The sequence below is a fragment of the Bufo bufo genome, chromosome 2, assembly GCF_905171765.1.
Source record: "Bufo bufo chromosome 2, aBufBuf1.1, whole genome shotgun sequence".
Lineage (NCBI taxonomy): Eukaryota > Metazoa > Chordata > Amphibia > Anura > Bufonidae > Bufo > Bufo bufo.
In genome coordinates this window covers 214,963,508-214,978,145 of record NC_053390.1, presented here as the reverse complement: position 1 = coordinate 214,978,145, position 14,638 = coordinate 214,963,508, and the positions used below count along the sequence as shown (strand labels likewise).

The 14,638-nt window shown below is 43.6% G+C and overlaps 1 protein-coding gene across 1 annotated transcript in view; it reads left to right on the top strand.

The window, feature by feature from the left end:
- The first annotated feature begins 5,274 nt into the window (after window positions 1-5,274).
- Window positions 5,275-14,638, top strand: part of ZCCHC8 (zinc finger CCHC-type containing 8) — a 38,242-nt gene continuing 28,878 nt past the window's right edge. Inside the window, exons 1-4 of the mRNA XM_040416165.1 lie at window positions 5,275-5,475; window positions 5,648-5,690; window positions 9,621-9,692; window positions 14,454-14,559. Of these exons, the coding sequence (XP_040272099.1) occupies window positions 5,301-5,475; window positions 5,648-5,690; window positions 9,621-9,692; window positions 14,454-14,559 (396 nt within the window). The 5' untranslated portion in view covers window positions 5,275-5,300. The remainder of the gene's footprint in view (window positions 5,476-5,647; window positions 5,691-9,620; window positions 9,693-14,453; window positions 14,560-14,638) is intronic.

Below are 14,638 nucleotides of genomic sequence, written 5' to 3'. Positions count from 1 at the left end.
GGATGGCCCTTTATAGAAATGCCTATTCTTGTCCGCAAAATGGACAAAAATATGACATGACTTAGAATTTTTGCGGGGTTACGGAACAGAGCAACGGATGCGGACAGCACATGGAGTGCTGTCCGCATCTTTTGCGGCCCCATTGAAGTGAATGCGGCAAAAAATGCGGCTCGGATGCGGAACCAAACTACGGTCGTGTGAATAAGCCCTTAATGGAATTTTTTTTTTCAAAACAAATGTATGAATGGTGTCTTTTTCGTCTGTTTTTCCATATAGAGGAGATGGAAAATAACTTAAAAAAACTACATAAAAAAACAAAAAAACTGCATGTAGTATGGAAGTGGTTTCTATAACATTTAAGTGTTAAAAAATGCCAGAGGAAATTTATGTGTCAATGGGCTCTTACACAATTTTGAAGGGTTTTAAATGCTTGTAAAAAAATAAATAAAAAAATAAAAAAAGCCATGTTTCAAGCCCTTTTTTTTTTTTTTATAAATGTCTTTTTAAGAAAAAGCCCCTATATTTACTGCAAAATGCTGTGTTTGAATCCTGCCTTAGTCTTGATGCACACGACTGTATGCATATTTTAGTCAACAATCAATGGATCTGCAAAATATAGATTTCTTCCATTTGCATTCTGCATTTTTCTCACTCCCATTAATAGAAAAGACTATTTAAAGTGATAAATTAGAATGGGAAAGTTATTTGTATTTCTATCAAGAATACAGATAGACTTTTGGTATAGATTCCCTAGAGATATTTCTCTCCTGACCTCCTGCTGGAGAATGGAGCACCCTATAATTTCAAGCTCGCCCATCCCTCAGATGGTAAGAAAATCTCAGAGATAGGTGATCCTTCATCCAGCCTCTCTGGATTCTGTTGACTACTAAAGTGTCTCACCTGGGTTGAGAATCACACTTGGAGGGGCATTCAGTCCGTAGGCTCTTGGAGCCCCTTGAGAAGTCTTTGTCTTCAAACCTCAAAGAAGCAAATAATAGGGAATGTCTCTATCATGTAGAAAAAGTTAATACAAGGCACTTACTAATGTATTGTGATTGTCCATATTGCTTCCTTTGCTGGTTTGATTGATTTCTACATTACATTATACACTGCTCGTTTCCAGGGGTTAGGCTAGGAAGGGAGGTGCTGTGCATGCGCATTGCCCCTCTCTGGGCCACCACTTTCCATGTGTGCAAGCACACTATAGGAGACGAGCAGTGTATAACGTAATGGAAAAATGAATCCAGCCAGCAAAGGAGGCAATATGGAGAATCACAATACATTAGTAAGTGCTTGTATTAGGCTACTTTCACACTACCGTTCAGAGCGGGGCCGTCTGATGTCTGCTCAGACGGATCCGCTCCTATAATGCAGATGTTTGGATCCGTTCAGAACGGATCCGTCTGCATTATAGTTTAAAAAAAATTCTAAGTGTGAAAGTAGCCTGAACGGATCCTTCCAGACTTTACATTGAAAGTCAATGGGGGACGGATCCGTTTGAAGATTGAGCCATATGGTGTCATCTTCAAACGGATCCATCCCCATTGACTTACATTGTAAGTCTGGACGGATCCGCTCGCCTCCGCACGGCCAGGCGGACACCCGAACGCTGCAAGCAGCATTCAGGTGTCCGCTTGCTGAGCGGAGGCTGAACGCTGCCAGACTGAGGCATTCTCAGGGGATCCGCGTCCACTCAGAATGCATTAGGGCAGTACGGATGCGTTCGGGGCCGCTTGTGAGCCCCTTCAAATGGAGCTCACAAGCGGAGCCCCCGAACGCTAGTGTGAAAGTAGCCTAAACTATGTCTACATGATAAATGCCATTTGTGGAAGTGAGACAACCCCTAAAGCTATAGGATATGCTGTCTCTCACTCACCCCGCAGACCTAGGGGAAGTAGTCCATGTAAGGGTGGACAACATGACATCAGTGCTCTATATCAACAAACAGGGTGGCGCCAGATCAGAAATCGTTTTCAGGGAAGTAGGAAGGATCATGACATGGACAAAATGATCAATCTGTCTGTTGTACTTATTAGAGGATCCCTCAAGTCTTGCAGTTCCAGGAGAATGGTCTCTGAATCCAGAGATCTTCAAGCAGATCACCAAGAAATGGAAAGTACCAGAGATTGATCTCATGGTGACCAGGTTCAAGGCCAAGATAGAAACAATATCCCTTTATCAGAATGATGATCCCTTGACAGTGAATACCTCGTCCATTCCCAGGTTCAAACCGATTTGATACAAATGCAAATTATCCTGAGATGAGTCCTGTCCCTGACTCATCTCAGGGACAGGACTCCTCTCAGGTTAATTTGCATACGTATCAAATCTTTTTTTTTACACAATAAAAGCACACAGAGCTATGGGGACTGGATATTGCGGATGTGCTAGCGGCCATCTAGCAACCCATGTCCTTAGCTTTATACCCAAAATCCAGGTGACAGGTTCCCTTTAAGGTGTATACACACTCTGCGTGTTACTTACTTCACCAGGGAGGGTAGCGCAAGATAAGCTCAAGACACTTGACGCCAGACCCTCCCCCGCTGAGGATGCATGTAGAATGGTAAATTCCTTTGTGTCCTCCAAATTGATGACCCGATGGACTCTCAGTATGAAACAAGGAAGTTCTTTATTACAGATAAGCTCAACGCGTTTCGGGGTACTGGTCACCCCTTCATCAGGAGCAAGACATAGGCATAACAGTTACATGTTCACAGGGCTATATTTACCCACTGCATAATAGAGGGGAAAATGGTGCCACATGATGCAGCGTGCACTTTCGGTCACGTGACTATCAAAACCGGAAGTTTGTTTTGGAACGCATATAGAAGGAAAACTACATGTGGCATGGCTTTAGATATATATAAAAGGAAAAATATATTGACTTCGGGGTCTAGATACAAAGAGAAGGATGTATTCCCAATCAGTAAAAGTAGAGTCCTTACAATGAACGGAGCGAAGTCCGCAATCACTTCCGGTCACATGGCCAGAAGTTCGGGTGAACGCTTCAACCATGGAACCCACCAAGCGCAGGGTTTTGTACAGAACCCAAAGTGCCGTACAGGGGGCGAATAGATGTGGGGAGATGCCTCCTAACTGGAGGGATGATTCGCTCTCCAAACGGCATACTATAATTAGACCTCCAATATTAGGTCTCACCTGCCAGTCACGTGGTTCTAGATGCGTTCCATTCGTGGAGCGCATCGGGCCGCTTCCGGTCATGTGCTGGACACATGATCATCATGTATGCGCTCCGAGCGTGGAGCACACCATAGCACCACAGCAGCTAGAAGAAGGGAGGAGATTAAAGCTGCAGACAAGTCTATGTGTATAACTAGACACACTGTAACCGTACCGGACAGTATCAACATGTCATAAATATATAAAGTTAGAAGAAGGAAATAAGCATCCATAAAAGGGAAATAAATGGTTCATGCACACAATTTTATTCAGAGTTCTTGTGACACAAATCCCTAATGTGGTGGCAATAGAACAATAAAAAAAATGCAAATACAAAAAAGTGCAAATACAAAAAAATGGTGGCTCACTCACTGTTCCACTAATGGAAAGGTGCACTGCCCTACAGCGCTCCCTAGTGCTGATAGAATGAAAAGAAATTGGATTGAGTTGGGCGTCATTCAATATCGGGCAAACAAATAGACAAGTTGGATTATATCAGAATAATTTTATAGTGTGTCACACTCAAAATATTTACAACATGTTGCATAAACCAATATACATTAAAAATAACTCATATATTAAAACCTTGTAAAACAGGCATCCTCAAACTGCGGCCCTCCAGCTGTTGCAAAACTACAACTCCCAGCATGCCTGAACAGCCTACAGGTATCAGCCTACAGCAGGGCATTGTGGGAGTTGTAGTTTTACAACAGCTGGAGGGCCGCAGTTTGAGGATGCCTGTTGTAAAATGACTAAAAATCGATAGCACTGAGTCCCAGAGAGGGGCTGTTTAGCCGTGACTATTGTAAAATGTCCCCAAAATCTGTAATCCAGAGACAAATGCAACTATGCGTCACACAATTGGTGGAAAATCAAAAGTCATTTGCTTGGTAAATCTGCAAATTATACAGTAGTATTCAGATTTGTACTATATGTAAGGTACTTTACCGCTCGTATGCCTTGTACTATCGTCGGTCCGCTTGTACACCAGGATTTTTCAGTGTAATGCTCTGTTGTGAGCTGCAAGGACCTGTGGATAGAGTCTATGGATAGGGTTTCCCACGCCCTTGGATATTCGTTGTAGCGGTGCAGCTTGGTTTCACCGCTCTGACCTGCCAGGACCTGTGTGGCGTCCCACGTGGTTTGCTGGGCGGTCAGATGACTTGCAATTCCAGGCGGGGTTTTCAAATTTCTTTAGCGCAGATGATTTGTTCCATAGTTGCTTTAAGTGGTTATAGATGTTTCTTTCTTAGTAGTCCCTCACTGTCATTACCATACGCGTTTCGGGGTAAAAGAGCCCCTTCCTCAGTGGTGTGGAGCGGTGAAACCAAGCTGCACCGCTACAACGAATATCCAAGGGCGTGGGAAACCCTATCCATAGACTCTATCCACAGGTCCTTGCAGCTCACAACAGAGCATTACACTGAAAAATCCTGGTGTACAAGCGGACCGACGATAGTACAAGGCATACGAGCGGTAAAGTACCTTACATATAGTACAAATCTGAATACTGCTGTATAATTTGCAGATTTACCAAGCAAATGACTTTTGATTTTCCACCAATTGTGTGACGCATAGTTGCATTTGTCTCTGGATTACAGATTTTGGGGACATTTTACAATAGTCACGGCTAAACAGCCCCTCTCTGGGACTCAGTACTATCGATTTTTAGTCATTTTACAAGGTTTTAATATATGTGTTATTTTTAATGTATATTGGTTTATGCAACATGTTGTAAATATTTTGAGTGTGACACACGCTATAAAATTATTCTGATATAATCCAACTTGTCTATATGTTTGCCCGATATTGAGTGACGCCCAACTCAATCCAACAATAAATAAAAAACTCCCTTATAGTTATACAAATATGGCAGTAAGCTACATTGGACGTCATAAACAATAAACTTAAACTGCAATGATTGTTAGTTACAATAGTATGCCTCGCTACACCATAGTAATAAATCCCCGCCGAACTCTCAGATTTCTATCTCTCCACCCTGTGCGACTCGTCTTCTGTCTCATTCCAGAAACAAAGATGGCCGACGTGTGCGTCACGTATTTGACGTTGGCGGAACAGCTATTAACTCTATGGTACGTCCGTAGACTGGAGGTCTGAAGATGGCGGAGGTGGATTTCGGGGATAACGAGCTGTTTGAGCAGTTGGAGGATGAGCCCGCTCCTCAGGCCGTTCACGTACGGTTTGACCAGGCCGAGGACAGCGAGGGGGCGTCCAGTAGCTTTCAGGAGCAGCTCGCCCGATGCGAGGAGACCGTAGTTCAGCTGCGGGCAGAGAATATCCTTCTGGAGGAAGTGTCGGTACAATACTGAGCCGTGCTGCTGGCGGCGGGCTGTGCGGTATCGGATGTAGGCGGGATTGCTGCGGCCCCTGTGTGTGCGTGTGTGTGTGTGAGAGATACAGATGGCTTATTATTACTATTAGTGTGTTTCCTTAACGAGCGGTGTACATCAGGAGCTCAGGAGAAAGCTGGCCGTGCTCTCTAGGCCAAGGTAGGTACCATGACCTGCAGCCGGTGACTCTCATGTGAAATGACCGGCGCTACACACACTGATAGAGAGATATGATAATAAATATATATAACACACACACACACACACACACACACACACACACACACACACACACACACACACACACACACTTTAATAAATATATATAACACACACACACAGTTTCTCACCATATGGAGGAGAGGTGCTTGTACATGGACCCATCTATTAGGCAATTATCGGGAGTGAACTAAATGTGCCCGATTAATTTGCTGGTTGTTAGAGGAGATGACACCTTGATTTACGTGCGCTCAACTTCTCCCCATATAAAATCATTGCTCCTGGGCAGCAGATCACTGTTTAGGTCAGTGAAGACGAACCTTTTACAGACCAAGTGCCCAAACCCCACTTATTTATCGCAAAGTACCGTACCAACACGGCAATTTACCCTGGATACCAATCTACTATATCTTCCATGTACTTTATCATTTAGCTATAATAGCCTGCCTACATTCAGTGCGCTGTTCATAGTGCGCCCTGTGCTGATGAAGGGCAGGGAAAGTCTGAGACCTATTGGTACACCATAGACTATTTCTAGCGTGTGGGTGCCCACAGGGAGGGCTCTGAGTGCTGCCTCTGGCACCCGTGCCATAGGTTCGCCACCACTGCCTTAGACATTTCTGCCATTCATCAGTGCAGGGCGCTCTATGAACGGCACAGGCAGTGCACTGAATGTAGGCAGGATATTATAGCTAAATGATAAAGTACATGGAAGATATACTAGATTGGGCTGTAGTATTCTGGGTAAATTGGTGTGTTGGCAGTTTGCGATAAACAAGTGGGTTTTGTGTTACGGTTTGGGCACTCGGTCTGTAAAAGGTTTGCCATCACTGGTCTAAGGCATATTGGTACGCCTTAGACTTTTTTCAGGGCGTGGGTGCCGCCTCTGGCACCCCTGCCATAAGTTTAGATGGTATGATCTGCTGCATAGAATGATGATTTTTAATTTTTTAGGGTGGTGGCAGAACAACCTGATCACCCGATTTAAGGGCTCATGCACATGACCGTATGTATTTTGCGGTCCACAAAAAATACAGAAGACGTCCGTGTGCATTTCGTATTTTGCAGAACGGAACTGCTGGCCCTTAATAGAACAGTACTATCCTTGTCCGTAATGCGGACAATAATAGGACATGTTCTATTTATTTTTTGCAGAACGGAAATACGGTCATATGGAAACGGAATGCACACAAAGTAACTTCAGGTTTTTTTTGCGGACCCATTGAAATTAATGGTTCCGCATACAGTTCACAAAAAAAACAAAAAACGGAACGTACACGGAAAGAAAATACATTTGTGTGCGTGAGGCCTAACAAGGGTTTGTTTGTCAGGTGATTGCCGGCACCTTTACACAGGCAGTTATCAGGAACGAGCATTTCTACAAAAACGTATCCCGGCATGGGATTCGGCCCGTTCCCTCAGGTTCTCCAGATCCGGTTGTTAAAATTACAGCGGCAGCTGGAGATGAGCGCTTCCTTTCCATAGTTTAGCTCCTTTAGGCTTTTTAAAAATTGTGTGGAATGTGTGTAGTTTATGTATATGTAACCTAACCTGAGGATAGGTCACCAGAATCCCTTTAATAGAAACCCTGTCGGCTACCTCTTTACATAATGGGCAACATGGGGTTAATGTGAAGTACATGATGGGGTTACATACTATTAATGTGAGGTTCATGGGTTTTATCAGTTTGGACCTCCGTGCCTCACATTGATAGTGAATGACCCATCATGTACCTAACATTAACCCCATGTTGTCCATTATGTGAGGAGGTACCCCTCTTTGAAAAAAAATAAAATCTGTAATGACCTGAATAATAAAATGAGCAAGTGTTTTTTATTTTTTTATTTATTTTTCTTATTTAAACTGCTCACAGAATGGAATAAAAAAGGATCAAAAAGTTGTATGAACCCCAAAATGACGTCAATGAAAACTAAAACTTGTCACACAAATAAAAGCCCTCACAGGTCTTTTATTTTTAAAATCGTTTTATTAGGAGTAAACGGCACAAGTATGGTTTAGATAAGGCATGATGTTTGCCCACGCAGGGGTCAAAAAGAATGTCACAGATACATGGAATGTAATACATATTGAGCATCAATGGTTTAACAGATCACGATCACAAAAGATTACGGTAGAGAAAGGCCCCTTTCACACGGGCGAGTATTCCGCGCGGATGCGATGCGTGAGTTGAACGCATTGCACCCGCACTGAATACCGACCCATTCATTTCTATGGGGCTGTTCACATGAGCGGTGATTTTCACGCATCACTTGTGCGTTGCGTGAAAATCGCAGCATGCTCTATATTCTGCGTTTTTCATGCAACGTAGGCCCCATAGAAGTGAATGGGGTTGCGTGAAAATCGCAAGCATCCGCAAGTGCGGATGCGGTGCAATTTTCACGCACGGTTGCTAGGAGACGATCGGGATGGAGACCTGATCATTAATATTTTCCCTTATAACATGGTTATAAGGGAAAATAATAGCATTCTGAATACAGAATGCATAGTAAAATAGCGCTGGAGGGGTTAAAAAAAATAAAAAATAATTTAACTCGCCTTAGTCCACTTGATCGCGATGCCCGGCATCTCCCTCTGTCTCCTCTGCTGAACAGGACCTGTGGTGACGTCACTCCGGTCATCACATGATCTGTCACCACAGGTCCTTGACCTGTAATGAATGCTCACCACATGTCCTGTTCAGCAAAGGAGACAGAAGGAGATGCCGGGCATCGCGATCAAATGGACTAAGGTGAGTTAAATTATTTTAAATTTTTTTTTTTTTTTTTAACCCCTCCAGCCCTATTGTACTATGCATTCTGTATTCAGAATGCTATTATTTTCCCTTTATAACTATGTTATAAGGGGAAATAATACAATCTACAGAACACCTAACCCAAGCCCGAACTTCTGTGAAGAAGTTCGGGTTTGGGTACCAAACATGCGCGATTTTTCTCACGAGTGCAAAACGCATTACAATGTTTTGCACTCGCGCGGAAAAATCGCGGGTGTTCCAGTAACGCACCCGCACCCATCTGAAAGAGGCCAAAGGGATTTTGCATCAGGCACACTACTGTGATCAGAGGACTGAGTAAAAGTTAGCTGGAGTATCAGGCCTAATCATCGGCCGCTGAGTACATATGTGTTGCGCGCAGAGTTAACGGGGATGAGCACCACTCACCCCATACCTTATGAAACTTCTGTGGGCACCCTCTGTGTTTAAAAACAAAGTTCTCCATAGAGACTGTGTGATTTACCAGAGATATCTATTGCCCTAGCGTAGGATGTCTATCCCCCATCCATCGTATAGCTATGGCCCTCCTGGCGAGAAACAAAGCCTCCCCCAGAAAGATTCTATGGTAATGCAACCAGGGCAGGTCTTTTATTGTGGTGAGAGACAAATTATTTTTAAAATAGAGTATTTTTATAGTGCAAAATTGAACTGTCCCACAAAATAAAGATATTGGGTCACTTGCAACACATGGTGATGTCATAAGAACAGGATCTTCAGGATAGGTTATCGACTTCAGGTTGACGGGTGTCCAACTCCCTGCACCCACGTCGTTCAGCTCTGGCAGTGGAACCTGGTGCTGGAACTACACAGCTCACTTGAATAGGAGCAGCACTGCATTAACCAGGCACAGCCACTACACAGTGGATGGCGTTGTGTACTTCCACTCTTGGGTGGGCCACCACGCCTTGTGAAAGCATTTGATCAGTGGGGGCTGCAGTGAGTTGGACCTCCACTGATCTGATACTGGTAACCTAAGGATAGGTCATCAATACATGATTACTGGAAATCCCTCTTAAATGTACTTTTGTGTGGTTCAAAATGCTCAGCTTCCTGTTTGTTTGATCACATATATCTTTCAGTGGCTTATCCGTGGATGAGAAGTTTGATGGACCGCTATTACAGATCTTATTTATGAACCATGTCGTTTCAAAGTAAGTCTTTTGATTGACTACATGAGTCTTAGAGCCCGTTTGCACTAGTAGGTTTTCTGCCAATAATGAGCACTGATGATATGGCAAGTCAATCGGCGCTTGATTAGCGCCATTTAGGTGGCGCAATCATAATCGCTGTCTATCTCCGCAATGTGCTGCCGACAAATCATGTTTTTTAATGTCCACCTAAGATATGATCAGCTGACAAATGTGCATTTGCACATCCATCAGCGGACATGTTTACACATGGAGATGATCGGGAATGAACATTCATTCATCTGATCATCAGCTTGCATGAAAGGGCCCCAATTCTTGAATTGTTTTTGAAAGTCTGCTTGGTGACGTATATACTAAATCTCATAACAAATATACAAAAAAGTATATCAATTAGGCTACTTTCACACTAGCGGTTTAGCCTTCTGTTTGTGAGATCTGTTCAGTGCCCTCACAAGCGGTCCAAAACGGATAAATTTTGCCCTAATGCATTCTGAATGGAAAAGGATCTGCTCAGAATGCATCAGTTTGCCTCCGTTCCGTCACCGTTCCGCTCTGGAGGCTGCCTGCAGCGTTTTGCTCTCTGCGTGACGAAGCAGAGCCAAACGGATCCGTCCTGGCACACAATGTAAGTCAATGGGGACGAATCCGTTTTCTCTGGCGCAATATCACGCGTCATGGCTATAGAAGATATAATACAACCAGATCTGTTCATGACGGATGCATGCGGTTGTATTATTCTAACGGAAGCCTTTTTGCAGATCCGTGACGGATCCGCAAACAACGCTAGTGTGAAAGTAGCCTTGTACAAAAAATTTACTTTTATTAATAAAGTATCTATACACAGCAATGTAAAATACATAGATGGACGGGAGACATTTAAAAATAGAACGTACTAGATGCAGGTACAATATACTGGTAATAAAACCAACTATTATGTATCCACAAAATCCCTCAAACCCCACTGTCCAATGCACATTTTGCTGCTTCTGGCAGTGGTGATTTTACATTAGTTTGTATACTAAACTGCTTAAGGGTGGGATCACACGTGAAGGATTCGCTGCAGACTTTTGTGCGGCAAATCCTTAGTGTTGTACAGTACCAGCAAAGCAGATGACAATTTGAGAATTATCGCCCATACGGTGCAAAAAATGCAGAAAAGCTGCTGTATTGGGGATTTGCAATCTGCAGTGTGTCAATTTATCCAGTGGATTTCACCCTTTCAAATGCAAAGAATGAAACTGCGTCAAATCTGCAGCTTGTGCGCACACCATTTGGTGCATTTTATTTTATTTTTTTCTGCAAAGGTTTAGAAGCAGAAAATCTGCAGCTAATCAGTCACATGTGAACCCAGCCTTAAAGAGGACCTTTCATGGGTCTGAACATTGTAAGATTGTAGCTGCACTTACTATTATCCCTGGGCGCCGGTCCGTTCGCCCGCTGTGGCCCTGTTACCGTCTCCCGCGCTGTATGGTAATTGCTACTATCGGTTCACCAGGGAGGAGTCTGCCCCTTTTCTCCCTGGACGTTCCTTCTCCCTGGCTGTAGCGCTGTCCAATCGCAGCGCAGAGCTCAGTCTGGGTATCCATGTTGAAATAAATAATCTTTGTGCCGAGTTAGCCAGTGAAGAGATAAAAATGATATTTCCTAGTGGTTAATACTTTTTAATGGCTAACTGAAAGGATGAAGACAAAATTGCAAGCTTTCAAGACAACTCTGGACTCTTCCTCAGGCATGTTATAGTATCTGAAGATTCACATATTTATATTCAAAAATATATGGGAATAGTGAGCTAGATGAGACTAGTGATGTAAAGCAGATCAATATGAGTGGAGTAGTAACAGACTGTTTTAGCAGTTACAGATAAGGAGAGTGATGTGTGTTTGTTTTTTTGTCCACTGATATATATCCAGTCCATGGATTTGAAGAACCCAGGAGGTTTGATAGGCAAATTCCTAAAGAGATGTAGAAGTACATCAATCTATGCAATACATTCCTTCCTGATGTGTCAAAGAGTCTCGGTGAAACTGGGCAAAGGCTTGGAACGAGAATAAGCTCTCTGCCACACAAAACAAGAAAGATCTGCCAGTACCGACACTTGTGTAGCCATGACTGCAATATTGCAGTCTTGATATTAAAAGGGAATTTGAAATCTAAGAAGGACAGGATAGTCTGGGAGTACAAGCTCATGATTACCTTTAACACATCAGGAATGTACTGTATTTTTCGCCCTATAAGACGCACCCCCCCCCCCCCCCCCCCAAAAGTGGGGGCAAAATGTTGGTGCGTTTTTATGGGGTGAATGCTGCAATTTACACTGATACACCGCTGCCACGATGCTGCACAGCGGGTGTATCAGCGAGGAGGGGCTGGGGCCAGCATCTAGCTTTGTAATGGCAGCAGGGCCGGGTCAGTCACTGTATTCTATTACACCGGTCCCCACTTACTGTAGTAATCATATCTATAGAAATAATGTACAATCCAGCCTTTAGTACTTACTACAATCTTCCGTAGCAGGGCGGGTGGGCGCTGGCAGCGTAACTCAGTACGTCACACGCCTGCTCCTCCCACTTTATGAATGAAGCAGGCACGTGACGTAGTGAGTTACGCTGCCAGCGCCCGCCCTGCCTGCTACGGAAGATTGTAGTAAGTATTACAGGCTGGATTGCACATTATTTCTATAGCTTAACATTGCCTACAGGTTAGATATGATTACTACAGTGAGCGGGGCCCGGTGTAATAGAATACAGTGACTGCATCGGACCCCGCTGCCATTACAAAACCAGATGCTGGCCCCCACCCCCTGTATTGGAGGTCATTCACTACACAGGGACACTGTTATGGGGGGGGGGGGGATCTGTGGATGACACATAGCATAAGATGCTATATATGTGTCATCCACAGATGCCCCCATAACAGTGCCATCCACACACCACCATTAGTTCAAAAGCACACCTTTTGGTTCAAAATATTTTTTTCTTATTTTCCTCCTCAAAAACCTTATGGGCCGGTGCGTCTTATAGGGCGAAAAATGCGGTATGTGTCGCATAGATTTGTCCTTCTATTTTTCAGGGAATTTGCCTCCTGTGTTCTTCAAATTCGTTGACTGGATATAGATCAGTGGACAATAAAACTTTCACACTCCTTACCTGTAACTGCTGGAACAATCCACTGCCACAACTGCTTAGTCCTCTGCCCACACTGATCTACTTTATATCACTTGTCTACCTCGCTATTCCTATGTACTGTTGTGTATAGATGTGTGAATCTTTAGATACTGTGTTATAACATGCCTGGGGAAGAGACCTGAGTAGTCTCAAAAGCTTGCAGTTTTGTCTTCACCTTTTCAGTTAGCCATTAAAAGGTATCAAACACTAAGGCCTCTTTCACCCGGGCGTTGCGGGAAAATGAGCGGGTGCGTTGCGGGAACACGTGCAAAACATTGTAATGCGTTTTGCACTCGCGTGAGAAAAATCGCGTGTGTTTGGTACCCGAACTTCTTCACAGAAGTTCGGGCTTGGGATCGGTGTTCTGTAGATTGTATTATTTTCCCTTATAACATGGTTATAAGGGAAAATAATAGCATTCTGAATACAGAATGCATAGTAAAACAGCGCTGGAGGGGTTAAAAAAAAAATTTAAAAATAAATTTAACTCCCCTTAATCCACTTGCCGGCATCTCGTCTGTCTCCTTCTGTGCTGAGCATTCATTCCAGGACTTTTGATGACGTCACTCCGGTCATCACATGATCCATCACCATGGTAAAAGATCATGTGACGTACCATGTGATGACCGGAGTGACGTCATCAAAGGTCCTGTAACTCTACTTAATGCTCACCACAGGTCCTATTCAACAAAGGAGACAGAAGCAGATGCCGGGCTACGCGATCAAGTGGACTAAGGTGAGTTAAATTATTATTATTATTATTAACCCCTCCAGCGCTGTTTTACTATGCATTCTGTATTCAGAATGCTATTATTTCCCCTTATAACCATGTTATAAGGGAAAATAATAATGATCGGGTCTCCATCCCGATTGTCTCCTAGCAACCGTGCGTGAAAATTGCACCGCATCCGCACTTGCTTGCGGATGCTTGCAATTTTCACGCAACCCCATTCACTTCTATGGGGCCTGCGTTGCGTGAAAAACGCACAAAGAGGAGCATGCTGCGATTTTCACGCAACGCACAAGTGATGCGTGAAAATCACCGCTCATGTGAACAGCCCCATAGAAATGAATGGGTCAGTATTCAGTGCGGGTGCAATGCGTTCACCTCCCGCATCGCATCCGCGTGGAATACACATGTGAAAGGGGCCTGTGGAATCTCATTTTTATATCTTCTGGGTATCTCACACAGCTCCCTGCTACACATTTACAGTATAATGAAGACAACAGCTCATCCTCCCTGGTCTCTGTACTCTGGTATATGGGAGAATACAGAAGGCTGAATAATTGTGCTGTTCTCCCAGCGGAGATGATACTGACTCATGTGATGTGGGGGCACATCATGAGATTCATGGCAAAGCATAGAAGGAGTGAAATATCAAAATGAGGCAGCCAAGGTCTATTCAGCCTATCAAGCAGTGACCTTCTGCAATGCCTCAAGAAGTCTGATCAGTTGCAGATAGGGAGCAGAACCACCAGAAAGTGAGCGCCATATATTTCCACGAAGTCCAGAGTGTTTGAGACAATCAAATGGGGGAAGAGACAGTACTGAAATGTTGCTTCTCGCTGGCAGTGATGTATGACTGTCACTTATCTATAGGCAGTACCATCAAGAAATTGAAGATTTTGTTTCAAGCCTTGTCCAGAAGTATGAAGAAGAAAAGAGCACTAATCTTGAAAAGACAACATTTAATATTAAGCCTCAGGTAGGTCTAATTTGCCATTTCCGACCACAGGTTTTATTTAATTTTTTTAACAAATGATTATTCTTTATTTTTTTTAACT